Here is a 16,089-nt window from a genome sequence, read left to right as displayed (position 1 = left end):
ATTCATAAAATAATTTAACCTATAATAAATGTTCATATTAAAATTAAAAACAAATTTTTTCCATGTTTTTTGTTCGCAAATATAAATTCGTGCTTGCAGGACGAAATTAAGATTATTAATAATGTATAAATTAATAAAATAATATAATTAATAATATAATAAAATAATATAATATAATTATATTATTAATTAATAATATATTAATATTAATTAATAAATTTTTAAATGTAACGTGGTACATACTGGCAAGTCAGTTCTCGCGATTGCATAACGAGAAACACATGCGGATAATTAAGGAAGGACGACTTAGCTTAGGGAAATGAATTACAAATTCCTGGCCGCGCACAATTCCGCCTGTAACTGGATATTTTACAAGTTTCAGGACTGCGAGAATGAGGTAATGAATGACAGCTGGTTGTTAAATTTTCACCATAAATCTAACCTGTCAACTGTCAACAAACATTTCGCACTTGCAGCATCCTTATCGAAGATTCCTGGGATACTGCGAGCAGATTCAGAAGCAGATGAAGGAATGCATAAAGGAACAAGTAGGTCCTCCTTGATTTTTGAAAAACGAAAAATGCTTAATGTAAAAAAAAAAAATGTTATAGTCACTATGTTCAAGTTTAAAATAATACATGTTGATATTTTCTGATATTTGATAAAGAGCATAAAAAATTAAAAAGTAAAAAAATTAAAGAGTTAAAAAATTAACGCGCGATCGATCTCTTCGTTTGTTACAGAGAGAAATTCGTAGGACAGAAAGCGCAGAATTTAGACACAAGAGGTTAGAGGCGAGAGGAATCGTGCAACAAGAAAGTAGCAATTAATTAGCACATGATTGGTTTTGTTATTAATAATTTAATAATTAATGATTATTAAAAGTCATTAGATTAGAATTTATTTTTGTAATCTTATATTGTCTGGGTACATATATGTTACTTGACAACTACGGATCACATTTGTCATTTTTGTTTAAATACTTAAATACTTGGAATTTAATATGGATTTGATAACAGATGTTCATGAGCCGGAGATCAAACGTATAAAGTCTGAGAATGAGTGTAACGAGAGGTCATGTAAAAGGGAGCAAAATAGCGACATTCAAGAAAATGTGACTGATACTTCCGATGCGAAGGAAATCTTTCCTGTAAAGAGAGAGGAAGATAAGGAAATCTTTCCTGTAAAGAGAGAGGAAGATAAGGAAAGAATGGAAGGCGATGATAAAAACGCAGAAATTGTTGACGATGATGACGAGTTTCAATTTCCTCCTGATGATGATGCTTCTGACATGTTGAACGAGGTGGAATACAATGGCTATCTTCCTACTGTTACCGATCGCTATTTTACTCCCTATTACAAAATAAACGTCCAATCGCCTGGAGATGATATATGTATACGAATACACAGCAATCGTATTTGTATGCTGTCCCTGGCACCTAGTCATGTCATTCTGCAAAATGATAAAGACATAACAAAAGTCAACTTTAAGGTCAGCGATAAATTAGACAGGTCTCAGAATAAAGTCTCAGGAAAGGGTAAACATGGTGCGCAACCATTGCAAACTAATTCGAATATCTGTAGTATATCATGTTCTGATGGACAGACCTATATGATTAAGTGCTGCATGATTGGAAAATTAGTGGAAGTTAACGAGTTATTGATGGAAAATCCAAGGCTTCTCAAAAATCCACCACATAAAGGTGGCTATTTGGCTATAATTTTACAAAATCTAAAGTTTCTAGACAATTTGAAACAATCTTTACTGACTCATGAACAATATATTGAACTAATTAAAGAAAGAGAAAAAACAGTAGCAGATACATAAAGTACAATATGTGGAAATATTTAGTTTACATTGGATGAAAAATTATTTGGTCAAAACAAATTTAATACAGTATTTTATAAGAAAAAGACAAATTCTAAAAAAATTAGTAATAATAAAAACATAACAAATAAATTTTGCATTTAATTTTTATTTACCTTGCTTTTTTAATCAAATTCTTTCTTTTCCTTGTTTTACATTTTACAAAATATTAATAGTTTAATAATTTTATTAATAATGAGATGCAAATTAATTCGACCAAAAACTGGCACAGTGTGTGTTTACTTATTTTTAATAAATGAATAGCCAGTTTTTGGTCGAATTAATTTGCATCTCATTATTTGGTTCAAATTGTCACTGGCGATCAACAATTATTTTTGAAGAATTTTATTAATGTTAGCACATTATCCATAAAAAGAGATTCTATTTTGTATAATGAAGACTATTTAAAATTATATTTAACAACAATCACACATTATTTTCTAATATGAATTATTAACTTGTCTCCTGAAATCATAAATTCATGAGTTAAATTATTAATACTGTTAAATCATAATATTAATATTATGATTAATGAAATCTATAAAAGGATGTAGTTTATGATGTAATAATATCAATTTTTTGTTTCATCTAATTTCATATAATTTACAAATAATATCTTAAAATTCTGACTAATTACAGTTATGGCTATTTTTGGTTTCGTGTAGTACAGTAATAGTTTGGTGCTCTGTTTCTTCTTCAACTTTGCTCTCTTTTTTTATAGATTTCTTCATTAAATTTCCTAATACAATACCAGCAAATAGTATCATACCCACTCTGTGATTCGATATGAATTTCTTAGCACAATCCGTAGGATTGTTAATATTCAAAGAATGTATCTGGAAGAAATTATTTTATATATATTTTAGTATATATCTCCTTTGATTTTTTGAAATTTTATTCATTCAAAGTAATTCAGAACATTTACTTGATTGCTAATATGTGTTGCAATTAATCCAACAGAAGTATAATAAGGCCAAGTTTGAGTAGTTAACAGACCAGAGGCAATTAAACTTGCAATCATAACTATTCCAAATCCAGACAGATAGAATTTCGTATCATCACCGAATTTTATGGCTGTTGACTTCATACCTATCAAAATGTCATCTACCTTGTCCTAGCATATAAAAAAGATTAAAGAGAGTGATGTAAGAAGAGATAGCATGAGAAAAAGTTACATTTCTATACTCACTTGATGAGCATATATCGTATCATACAAAATGGTCCAACAAATACCAGCTATGTACAATGGTAAACAGATGGACCAATCGCATGATCCATGTATAGCAGACCATCCTAATAACGCGCCCCAATTAAAAGTCATACCCAAAATTAATTGCGGCCAATACGTCACTCTTTTCATGAGAGGATAAATTATTACTAAACCTACAAAAAAGAAAAACATAAGATAAATTATAAATATTTTAATTTTATTCCTTTTATAGACTTTAGCATATTATTTAGTACCTAGTGAGCTGGCACCAAGAAATATACTATACCAATTTAATTGCAACAATACAAGTAACCCTAGACTCAATTGCCCAGCTAGAAATATTAATGACTGCATCTGCGTTATTTGACCGCTTACCAAAGGTCTATCCCTTGTTCTAGCTACCTAGTAATATAAGTTCTCTCTGTAATATTCTGTGAGAATTTTGTAAAATATATTGCTATAAAAGAGCTTTACCAGCTTATCGATATCTTGATCCCACATATCGTTGATAGTACATCCTGCGCCACGCATTATGAAAGCTCCTATACCAAAAAGTGCTAACATTTGAAAATCTGGTAGAGCACCAACAGGAGCTGCCATTGAAATGCTCCAGCCACAAGGCCAAAATAATAACCAGCTTCCTAATGGCAAATTAAAAAAAATCAACAGATTGAAATATATAGTGTGTGTTAACTCTTCCTAATCAACAAAATAATTGAATTCTTTACCTATTGGTTTATCTATTCTCATAAGTTTCATATATGGTTGAACTTTAGGCGAGGCATTATTGACTAGCGTAGCAGCGATACTCAAGCATCTTTTCTGTTGCAAAAGTGCTAACTTAACATGAGTCAGTGCATCGTTTGTCCTTAACAAAGAATGGGCAATCTTTTGCGCATTGGGATTCACTTTATGCGTATACTTGTCATGTGCTATGGATAAAGTACGAACCTCTGCGCATAGCCTAGAAAGATTCCTAGCTGTACAGTTTAATGTAAAGCTAGAAAATGCATTATGCGACAGCATACTAATAATTCCAGTAAAATGGTGGCATCTTTTTATAATTAACATTGTTTCACTCCTATAACAATATATTTTAAAAAGATATAGTATATCCTATATGTATAATAAAATTATAAATAGAAATAATAAATTATTATTTATATTAATATAAAAATTTTGTCGTTAAGTTAGCTACATTATTGTGACTTTTTATCATTATCTTTTCTTCATGTTTATTAAAACATTTGACTTATTTTTAAATTGTAAATTTTTCATAAATATGTAATATATACAGGGTATTCGGATATTCAACCTATAATGTTTAAAAATTGTCAAGAGCACCCTAATTTAAAACAATGAGTCTTAGCATGCTTCCAACAATCTCTAAATATTTGTTGGTTGAATATTCTGTACATTTTAAGTAAGAATAATCACATCCATCGTAAAGTATGGTTAGAATATAACCTCAAGATCGTAGACCAATTTACCTTTAATCAAATCGATTTAGCAGCTAATTTAACACTTTATTATCAAAATTCTTGATACGAGAATAAATTTACCACAAAATGTAAAATATTTAATTTATTACGATGTTTGTGAACGAGAATTGTCACATGGTGGAAAGTTTGATTGTGTATTTAGCAAATTGCAAACTCAAAGATAAACTTACGATAACGAATAACAATCATTTTAAAAATAGATCCGTCCTTACTATCGTAAAGTAGATTACATCACAGTCATGTTGCTGTATATTTCAATCACTTCGGCGTTTTGTACTTCGGTCTTTACGCCACAGATTAATAGACAGATCGCCAAAGGTCTGGATGAAGGAGAGACCAGCATTTCTCACTGATTTCAGCGCCATATCGTAGTAGTGGTCAATGCAGTAACTATTAATACGTTCCCAAGATAAGAGCGTCTCATGAACTCGTCCGGCGGCATGTACGAGATTTATCTTTTCGTAGCGTTCGCGTATTTCGGAAAGGACAGAATTTTATGATGTTATAAATAAATAAATAAATAAAATATTAACCTGACCTATTATAATTATTTTTTAATAAATGTTTCATTATTATTATCATCTAAGTCTAAGTCGTTTAATTAATTTTTAGTTTTTTAATAATTAATTTAATTTATTCTAATCATTTTAATATGTGAAAAATACTAATACGTATACGTTTTATAATGAATTAATATATTTCGAGAGTCGAATTATATATTTTTAATAATATAAAAGTGTTCAAAAATTATATTTGACTTTTAATTTTAATTATTTTAGCAAAGAGTTCCGAAATCTCTTACACACATAATAGAGATTTTGTTCATCCATATAATTCGCAATTAAGTATATATGTTAATTATTAATTTTAATAAAATACAAAATTAAAATTAAAGGTCAAATATAATTTTTGAACATAAATATATTTAATTCGTTATAAAACGTATACCCGCGTGATAGTATTTTTCTCGTACAAAAATAACTAGAACAAATTAAATTACTCATAAAAAAATTAAAAAATAATTAAATAATTTATATTATATATGATAATAATAAAACATTTTATAAAAAAAACAGATTCAATAAATATAAGTATATATATAACATGTACTTATATTTATTGAATCTGTTTTTTAATAAAATGTTTTATAAGCTTAGAAAACTTGACTTTGACGTAACTAGCAAATTTTATTTAATTATTTCACGACGGTTTGACGTAATAAAATGTTTTATTATTATTATATAAAATATAAGTTTAAATTCTTTAATTAATTTTTAATCTTTTATGATTAATTTAATTTACTCTAATTATTTTTGTACGAGAAAAATACTATCATGGGTATACGTTTTATCATTAATTTAATATATTTGTGTTTAAAAATTATATTTGACCTTTAATTTTAATTTTTATTTTATTAAAATTAATAATTAACATATATACTTAATTGCGAATTATATGGATAAAAAAAATCCCCATTATGTGTGTAAGAGATTTCGGAACTCTTTGCTATAAAATAATTAAAATTAAAAGTCAAATATAATTTTTGAACACTTTTATATTATTAAGAATATATAATTCGATTCCCGAAATATATTAATTCATTATAAAACGTATACGTGATATTATTTTTCTCATATAAAAATGACTAGAATAAATTAAATTAATTATTAAAAAACTAAAAAGTAATTAAACGACTTAGACTTAGATGATAATAATAATGAAACATTTTATTAAAAAAAGATTCAATAACTAGTAGGTCAGGTTATAATTTTTTATTTATTTATTTATAACATTATGAGCTATTAAGCTCATCATCTCGTTCGCTCTCTGTCTTGCTTTCATTCGGCAAGTCACAAACGATATATGATACTCGTATGTTCCTACTTCAACTCTCGAGAATCTGAAACAAACGAAACTCGTGTCCAATATACAGGGTGTCCGGTAACTAACAGACCAATGATTACAAATGGATTCTTTGGTCAATTTGGGAACGATTTTTCCTCAGCGAAAATGTCGAAAAAGGTCATCATTTTTTACAACTTTCCAATCTTTGTCATTATGTATCTTTATAACTAAGCCTTAAATTAAAATTTTATTATAGTAAACTCTACCTGAAATTAACTGAAGAATGTAATTATGTTAGACTTTTAACTCCAAAACGTTTAGTTTTCAAAAAACCTATTTTTTTCAATCGCTTATAACTCGAAAATTATTGACTTCTCAACATTTTTGCTAAGGAAAAATCGTCTCCAAATTGGCCAGAGAATCCGCCCTTAATCATTGGTCCGTTAGTTACCGGACACCTTGTATATATTATATAAAAGTGTATAGCACGTCAGAAGCTTGTGAGCTTACAGCGATAAGTAAAAACAATTGCGTATTTATTTCATTGCGTTTATCTGTTTAAACGCGCGCTTTAATTTTTCCAACGTTTTTGCCTGTTTATATTTTAAAGGTCCTCTCTTCTAAAAATCTTGTTTTAAAGATCCTCTCCGCGAGCAAAATTCGAAAACATAAATTATTTAATATTTTTACTTTATTATTTGTAAATCCTCGGTAATTTCAAAATTTTTCTATTTGAAAATTATTAATTTTCTATTGCCAATTAATTTTATCACAGACTTTACTCTTACTCCCATTGCACTTTCGTTTGCGGTTTTCAGTATACGATTTTTTATCGTAGTTACTGAAAATTATTATTGTGAATTATACTTGTGCAGTGATTTGAAGAATTTACAATTTCGTTGAAATTGTTGATTTTTCAAAAAAATTACGAGATTCGCGGAAATTGCGTGCTTTCTTGGCATTTTCCGTTCGCGGCAGGCGGTTTATTTTTGATTGTTGCAAGTGTTTTTGTTTTTTTTTATTAAAATAGATAATAATAATGTGAAATAAATCACGATATTTGACAGATGTGCATATATATAGAAATTGTAATAATAATAATATTATATCATAAAATTGTAAATTGTTTCAATTTTTTATAGACTGCGATAAAAGATTTTACATTTGGATAAGAAACTGCGGTAAGTAAAAATATAAAATTCTTGAAAACGTAAAAATATTTGATAACGTAAAAAGGTGAACTTTGAAAAATAAGGAACTTAAAAATTGCACTAATAAATGGGCTATATATATGTGAGCCGTGCGCGGATGTAAGGTGTGTTATATCGAAATTTAATTAATAGAATTGAGAATTAATCCCAATTTTAAGTCTTACAAATGTCCAAGCTAATTTTTTGTACCTCGTGTACATTTTTGAAAGTTATATCGAAAAATTAAATTTCAATATGCGTCTTACATCTCACATTTCGCATACGGCTCACATATAGCCTATTTATCTCTTATACTTTATTTCAACCCTTATAGAAATTTATTACTAGTAACGCCAATTTATCACTTATTTCGAGTAATTAATCACTTTTATTTCGAATACTTAAATTACTGTATATTATAGTATTTTAAATACTCAAAATAAGTGATTAATTGGCGTAGTGATAAATTTCTACAAGAGAATAAGGAGCCTTTAAATTCTTAATGTAAAAAATTTCAAGTAATTTTCTTTAATAAAATTTAATTAAAAAATTTAATTAAAAAATTTTTGAACACTGTGTTATATCACATTTAAAATCGTGATTATTTCAATAAAAAAACATTTTATGTGTAAAAAATATATTTTTTATATTTAATAAATTTTATATATATATGCATATATGTAAAATATTCTCTCTCTCTCTCTCTCTCTCTCTCTCTCTCTCTCTCTCACACACACACACACACACACACACACACACAACGGGGGCCAAATCTCTCAAATTGGTCTCATGATCAATTAGCCTGGATTCGCACCAGGGGCAAAGTCTGTTGGTAATGTCAAACGAATTTAGCCTGGACTTGCACCAGGGGCAAAGTCTTTTGGTCGAGTCTACGAAATTTAGCACGGACTCGAACCAGGGGCAAAGTCTTTTGGTTCAAGTCTACGAATTTAGCACGGACTCGAACCAGGGGCAAAGTGTGTCGGTAAGGGGCAAAGTCTATCGCACGAAGATGGCGGTCTCTTCTTTAGGCAGGCCTTTGGCGATCTGTCTATTAATCTGTGTTTACGCCATCCTATAATTTCGCGGTTCGCACACGATTGCATAACGATTATTTCGTCTGCTTGCTTTCATATCGATTAATCAATTTTACCGATTATCTCGATTAATCGATTTTATACACATCGATATATTTGAACAATATATATTCGCGCGAAGATATCGCTTTTCTTTTTTGAAACATTTTAACTTGTAGAAAAAAATCAGTATTATCTACAGATTTAGATATTTCTTATAAAGTTACAGATCAGATATTTCTTATCAAAAATTTCTAAAATTAAAAGGAGACAATCTCGTGTCGTTTTTGACATAAAAAAAGGCGGGACGACGCGGCTGCCTTTTAAGAATGGCGCCAGCGCGGCCACGTGTCACATGACATATGTCACGTGTCACATGACATATGTCACGTATCACGTGACATGTGTCACGTGGTGCAGCAGGCGTGGAGGAGAGGGAGTCCGATTGATCGTCGTGACGTTCATGTATACGTTGCGATTCCTCGCGACCGGTGCGCGACGTTTTATCCGCGCGATGTCCGCCGCCACGATGAACCGGAAGCCGGAGGTGATGTTCATCCTGGGCAGCCCGGGCGCCGGCAAAGGCACCCTGTGCCGCTACATCGTCGAGCATTACGGTTATGTCCACCTGTCGGCCGGCGACCTGCTGCGCGAGGAACGCGTCAAACCGGGCTCGCAGTACGGCGAGTTCATCGAGACCCACATCAGGAACGGCACCATCGTCCCCGTGGAGATCACCTGCAGCCTCATCGACCGCGCCATGCAAACCTCCGAGAATCCTCACAATCGGTTTCTCATTGACGGCTTCCCTAGGAATCAAGATAACCTCGACGGTTGGAATAAGGTACTCTAGAGAGAGAGCTATTTTCTCACTCTTTCTGTCTTGCATATCTAATTAATTCCACGCGCGCGACATGTCGATAACGTTTTGTCGAGAAATATATTTGTAGATAACACTGACTTTTCTATAAAATGTTTAAAAAAATATTTTGGATTATGTTGACAACATTTGGTGATACCATGCTATAATATTTAAAGAAACATTAATTTTTTTATTTAAATAACATTTCTACATCAAATTTGAAAAATATAAAGATATATTTTATGTATCATCATATAAAAATATATAGAAATGCTATTTAAAAAAAGAATCAAAGATTTTCTGTAAGTATTAGTTATACGATATCATTATTTCCAAATTTATATACTTGGAAATATTCATTTCTTGTAGTTTCTGTATAGTTATATAACAACTATATAAATTGACAGGTAGAATCAACATTATATTTTTACTCTATGATAGTTTAATTGATGGAAATATAAATGATGATAAAAGGTTAAGATGATTCATTCATGCAGACAATTTATTTACACACACACACACGCACGCACGCACGCACGCACGCACGCACACAACACACACACACACACACACACATATGTATATGTGCTGTGCATGTGGAACAGTTTATAATTCCAATTCATTAATTCAACTTCACTCTATTATTTCGACTTCATGTATTCATTGTATTCTTAGCATTTAGAATTTTTTAAATAACCATATCAAAATTAAAATTTATAAATAATTCTGGGCAACTAAGAATCAATAAATTAAATTATCATATCAAAATTAAATTTAGCTAAAGCTAAATTTGGGAAAATTTTGATCTTGCACATTCGACGTTTTATTTATCTATTATATTATGATAAATTTGATGTACTTACAAGTTTTTATGTACTTACAGGTGATGGCTGACAAGGTGTTATTAAAAGGCGTAATATTCTGCGAATGCAGTGAGGAAGTCTGCACTCAACGTTGTCTGCATCGTGGAGCCAGTGGGAGCGGTCGTAGTGACGATAACGAGCAATCCTTGATTCTTCGTCATCAGACTTACCTGAAAAACACATTACCAATAATAAAAATGTACGAGCAACAGGGCTTAGTTTATAAAGTTAATTCTATGAATACACCCGAAGAGGTGTTTCAGGATGTTGTAGCGTTCTTCCCTAAGCTAGGATGGTAATAGTAACGGTTTCTAAACGTGTTTCTCTCTAAAGCAATTCTAACAAATATATATATTATTGTACTTTTTGGTGCTGAGGAATATTATGTATATCATGATGTATCATGACACTTTTTTATACACATAGTATTTGTATTTTATAGAAAGTATCGCACTTTATTTATAGGCAGAACAGGTTTATTTAATTTTACTTTACTTGATATCTATTCAATCTTTATAATAGACATAGCAATTTTATCGGCTAAACATTCCTTCACAAATGTACAATAATACAATGTAAATACGGGTGATAACGGTATAATAATTGAAAAACATTGTAAATATTTTGTCAAAAGTGTACCCAGTATTAACGTACGACCCGTATTGTAAATCCTTTGATACGATATTATATACATAGCGTTGGCTTATATATTTATAGAACAAGTGTTCAAGCGACATATTATCATTATTGGATTGTACTTGAATGAGAATTTAACGATCGTTAGGAAAAATCGTATATTGATACGAGAAGAGACGGAAGAGACGATATATGGAAGAGAGACATGTTTTACGTATTTTTACTTTACATATATAAAAATATATTCATAATTAAAACGACACGAGGTATTTTATTTCAGATTTTCTGCTTTTGCCGTCCTTCAAAGTATTTTCCAAACATTTTCAGTACATTTATCAGTACGTTATTTGGATAATGAAAGGAAGATGTATAATCGATTATATTTTGGGAGAAAATAGAAGTATTTTCACAAGGATTTGAGAAAGATAATTTTGTACGAAAGATGTCATATATATCTTCATAATTATATTCAATGGAGATATATGTATGCATTTTGAATCAACAAAAATAAAGAGAACTAATTTCATCTTTTTAATTAAATATCATTAAATACGCAAAAATCGTAGAATTCGATCTATTTAGAACTGACAATAAAAATAATGTGTAAAAAAATAATTTTCTAGAATTTGCGTCGACAGGATATTCGCATTTCCTCTCTTATCCGGAATACTCGAGGTGAATGAACTCGATCTCTTCACCTTTATTATCTGGGAAAAATTCAAAGTTGGCAAAAACAATGATCGAACGAGAAATATATACTGATTGCGTGAAGGTGACGAACAGATAACGTACGATGTTATCAGAGAGATTTCCGTGTGATATAACGTTTATTTGATGCGGTAGATAGCAGATCAATTGTAAATGAAGGAAATGAAAGAAAATCAGCCAGTGTAAACGAAAGATTACAGCGAATTCGACAAACATAACGTAACATTAGTGTATCTGCATTATCGTTTTCGTATGAATATACAATATAAGCTAATAGTATATAAATATGCATGTATATCTAATGCATATGCATGTTTTTAAAAGGCGACGCCGAGTTTCAAAATTTGATGTGGGACGACTCACGAAAGTTCGTTCACGTTATATATATATATTTTTTTTTCGATTACAGGCGTCGAGAAAGTCGAATGTACTGGTCAATGTCCTGTCAAGCAATCGTAATATTACGTAGAGGGGTCATTACATTTACAGCAGCCAAGGATGAGAGAGGAAATTTCTTCGAGAAACGATGCTGGTAGAAATTTTGTATGTCGATTTCATGAGAAATTCCAGAGCCTATAATAACCGAACCGAACACGACTTCAAGATTTCATATTCTTTTGGGCGATAAGATATCCGTAATTTGTGTGCGTGATTTTAAATCGAGCTTGTTTCAATCGCACTTATCTAATTATAGTAGTAAAGTGCCAATTTCAAGTTGATAAAATTGAAAATTAATTAAAAAAGTAAAATTTCTTGAGGATATAATAAATAATAATATATAATAAGAATTATATATATATATATATATATATATATATATATATATATATATATAATCATCGAGATTTATTTTATTTTTCAGACCCTTGGAAAAAATTCTTATTTTAAGTAAAAAAAAAATTATTAATTATTTGTTTATTCACTTCAATATATCATATCTTGGCGGACATATGAATTATTAAGATTACACTATTTTATGACAAATTAAAAAAATAATTAATTTATTATTTCTTTATTCGTTTTAATGTATCATATAAATCCTATAGCAGATGTATGAATTATTATAATAACTAATTTATACCTTCATGAAAAATTTAAATAAAATTCCGATGAAAATTATACGGTGAGATTTATTGCAACAGATATATACATTATATGATTTTTAATAAGATATCATTACGAATCGCGCAGCGACGACGAGAAGCGAATCGAAAAGAAACGACGCATGACTTATACTAGATGACCTTCAAAATGTTACTTGTGCAACTGTCAGCGATATGCACCGGTCTCTTTATTTCTATAGATTATCATATCCAATACACTGGCCTTGACCTAAACATGTGTACATTTATTATAAACGAATGAGATTAAAGAATCCTTATTAGTTGCTTAGAGCTGAACATACAACAGTTGCCTTCTCTGTATATCTTCGACGGGGCTCGTTTCAGATCCATGATCTAACAGTGATTGAATGAAATGAATGAGACATAGTCGATTCAAAGCTGCGATAATCTCGCATTATGGTTCCTGCGAAAAACAACATAGAAATGTAAAGAGTAGCGGATTTCTTCATCCGAGACCTCCAAGATTGTTCTTGGTAGCTTTTTACATTTTTCGAGACCCTCAAACAATCCTTATAGTCAAATTTTCTAAACAAATTTTTAATTGTTTCTCAAGAATTTGAATTTTAAATCTTAACTCTTTTTAAGAGCATTGTTCAGCTTTTGAAGTTTAGCTTCTTATTCAATTTCAGACATTGCGACATGATATTTTTTACGCGGGTGACGAAATTTTTTTTGGTCTTTTAATGATAATTAATCATTGATAATTTAATGATAATTAAGTAGGTGATTGACATTATCGAAGATACACGAGATTCAAAACGTATGCAATCCAAAACGATTAAAGTCTAATGAACTGGTTGGGTAATTTCAATATCAATTTTATATTCCACGTGATGATATTCGTGTTAGAATATGAAAAATAAGTCACTTTCAGTCGGGAAAAGTATTTTACAAGGTCACTGCATGCAGTCATTGGCCCTTCTTATAATAAATAAAATATATAGATCCTGTGAAATCAGTTCTTAAATCTTTAGTCCCCGAAAAGTGTTAGAATTTTAATTAAAACATCATATTAATGATAAAAGAATAAATTTGCTTATCTCTCTATTTTTCAAACAAGTTTCACAACTTTCACGCTGAAGAGTTCAGTTTAAATTATTGAAATAATCTTTTTATTCTTTTGATAGGCAATATTCTAGCCTTTTCAATTTAAAAATTCAAAAGGGATAAGTATAAATGTACATTTATGCTGAGAAATATTTTGTATAATACAATTAAAAATTAAAATTAATATAAATTAATAAAAAATATAATATACGATGTCAAGAAAAATATAATTTTATCGAGTTAACAAATTGAAAATAGTAAATAAAAAAAATTAAATTCGATCAAATTATATTTTTTCACATACCTATATATCTTTTATTAATTATATATAGGATGAATTACCTAAGACAGACCACCTGAATAACTCTCGTAGTTTTTCAGATAAAAAGAAATGCTTAAAATAAAAATCATATAGTATTGAAGGAAACATCTTGCTTGAACATTTTTTTCCTGGATGGAAGTGCTAGAGATTTGAAGATTACTTTCATTTTTCTAAATAGAATTAATTCCTATAGTAATATTCTATATAAAAAGTTATAAGGATAGGAAGGTCACAAAGTGAATAGTTTACAAAATATTTTTATTTTAATTTTTATAAACTGTAAAATATCTCAGAGAATATTCATTTTTGATAATCATGTCTTAATATTTTTATGCACAAAATAATAAGAATCAATTTGGTGTAAAGAATAATTATTAATTAATTGTTTTTAAAAAAAAGTATGTCATTTACAATTAGCAACATATTTTTTTCTTAAAGACAATTATGTGTTTTCTTTACTCCAGTGAACTCTTCTCATTATTTTGTGCATACGTATTAAGACATAATTATCGAAAATGAATATTTTATATTTCAGAGTTTATGCAAAATTACGTCAAATTAAAGTAACAAATATCTCGTCAATTATTTACTTTTTGGCCATTTTATCCTTATAACTTTTTATGACAAAAGTTTTGCACTTTAAAAGATAAAAACGATCTTCAAATCTCCTAAGAATTTTTATTTATTGTTAGTTAGCAAAAAATGTTCACCTACGCAAGATGTCTCTCTTGATATCATACAATTTTTACCTGAAGTATTTATTTGTATTTAAAAAACGAGTTATTTCGGTGACTTGTCTTATTGTTAGATGACTCACCCTGCACATATGTATATACAGGATATTCATGTATTTAATAAATGGGAAAATTTTTGGAGATTATTCATAGTTGAAAATTGAGGGGGTTCCTTATATATAAAAATATATTTTTCTATCCCTCTGTAAGAAGTTTTTCTCAAACAAATTTAAAAAATGAAACTTGATGGATATTTTCCACTAATAAAAAAATATTGATACTTTCTTCTTTAGAAAAGTATATTCTTGTTATATGTGTATATACCCAGGTAGAACATAAAACTCATAATGACATCATAATGATGTCATCATGATTTTATTCATCACTTACAAGTTACCCAAACAAAAATGATTAAAAAATGATTTAAAGATGACAAAAAGAATCATAGATTTTAAGTCCATTGATCGCATTATATAACTTTCAAAAAAGTTATTTATATAATAATATATATAATGCAAATATATTTCGTGTATCAATTAATTTTACATAATATTCTTCTCTTTGAAGTCATATTAAAGTCAATATAAATAAGTCATCAAAACATAGCTAAAAATGTATCAAATGAGATTTTTCCAAAAGAACTCTTAACTGTACGTTATAATAATGTTATTATAAGATTTATATTTTACCTAGGTGATATGTCACAGATAGCACTATGTTCCAAATTAGTGTACATCATCAAGATATATTTCAGATATCTTTAAGAAATCTTATAATATGATATCCCAAAGACGTCTTAAAAAGACCTTACAAATATTTTATCCACCAATTTTGGGTATGGTGCTATCTGGGATTTCAATATGAATTTATCAAAAAGTAATAAAAAATTGTTGCGTATACCTGTCATTATTTCCAACTATCAGCTATCGTCCGGACTTTCTGCGGGTTCTCTTTGAAGAAAAGAGATTCCGTTTTGCTCCCTATTATTCACCGAATTCATGGTCGTCGTGACTTCGTGTATCCAAGCTTCTTCCCACTCTCCGGCGACGACCGTTTCTCTCCGTGTATGCGTAATCCTCGCTTATATCGATAAGAGGAGTCCC

At 29.4% G+C, this 16,089-nt stretch overlaps 3 protein-coding genes across 9 annotated transcripts; 2 read left to right on the top strand and 1 right to left on the bottom strand.

The window, feature by feature from the left end:
- The first annotated feature begins 209 nt into the window (after window positions 1-209).
- On the top strand, window positions 210-1,960 carry LOC114943403 (protein Abitram). Of its 2 annotated transcripts, XM_085485433.1 has the most exons (3): window positions 210-397; window positions 477-548; window positions 744-1,960. In XM_085485433.1, exon 3 carries the CDS (start codon window positions 1,004-1,006, stop codon window positions 1,826-1,828), a length of 825 nt encoding a protein of 274 aa, XP_085341559.1. In that variant the 5' UTR covers window positions 210-397; window positions 477-548; window positions 744-1,003; the 3' UTR covers window positions 1,829-1,960. The 2 variants fall into 2 exon arrangements, with proteins under 2 accessions (XP_085341559.1, XP_085341560.1); XM_085485434.1 differs by lacking the exon at window positions 210-397 and having other exon boundaries at window positions 404-548.
- Window positions 1,957-4,872, bottom strand: Coq2 (ubiquinone biosynthesis protein COQ2, mitochondrial). Of its 6 annotated transcripts, XM_029319023.2 has the most exons (8): window positions 4,750-4,872; window positions 3,806-4,158; window positions 3,552-3,718; window positions 3,332-3,479; window positions 3,057-3,250; window positions 2,793-2,981; window positions 2,505-2,703; window positions 1,957-2,332 (listed from the first exon to the last, which is right to left on the bottom strand). In XM_029319023.2, coding segments are annotated over exons 2-8 (1,242 nt in total). In that variant the 5' UTR covers window positions 4,149-4,158; window positions 4,750-4,872; the 3' UTR covers window positions 1,957-2,330. The 6 variants fall into 6 exon arrangements, with proteins under 6 accessions (XP_029174856.1, XP_029174853.1, XP_029174854.1 ...); XM_029319020.2 differs by lacking the exon at window positions 1,957-2,332 and having other exon boundaries at window positions 2,439-2,703; XM_029319021.2 differs by lacking the exon at window positions 1,957-2,332 and having other exon boundaries at window positions 2,439-2,703; window positions 4,792-4,872.
- Window positions 4,873-9,105: 4,233 nt separating this feature from the next.
- On the top strand, window positions 9,106-11,311 carry Dak1 (cytidine/uridine monophosphate kinase Dak1). The gene is made up of 2 exons (XM_029319024.2): window positions 9,106-9,534; window positions 10,436-11,311. Exons 1-2 carry the CDS (start codon window positions 9,154-9,156, stop codon window positions 10,712-10,714), a joined length of 660 nt encoding a protein of 219 aa, XP_029174857.1. The 5' UTR covers window positions 9,106-9,153; the 3' UTR covers window positions 10,715-11,311.
- The last annotated feature ends 4,778 nt before the right edge of the window (window positions 11,312-16,089 follow it).

Source organism: Nylanderia fulva, unplaced genomic scaffold (genome assembly GCF_048542155.1).
Source record: "Nylanderia fulva isolate GAGA-0341 unplaced genomic scaffold, ASM4854215v1 Scaffold37, whole genome shotgun sequence".
NCBI classification, from domain to species: Eukaryota; Metazoa; Arthropoda; class Insecta; order Hymenoptera; family Formicidae; genus Nylanderia; species Nylanderia fulva.
Note: the sequence above shows the minus strand (reverse complement) of the source record. Positions and strands in the feature narration are given on the sequence as shown.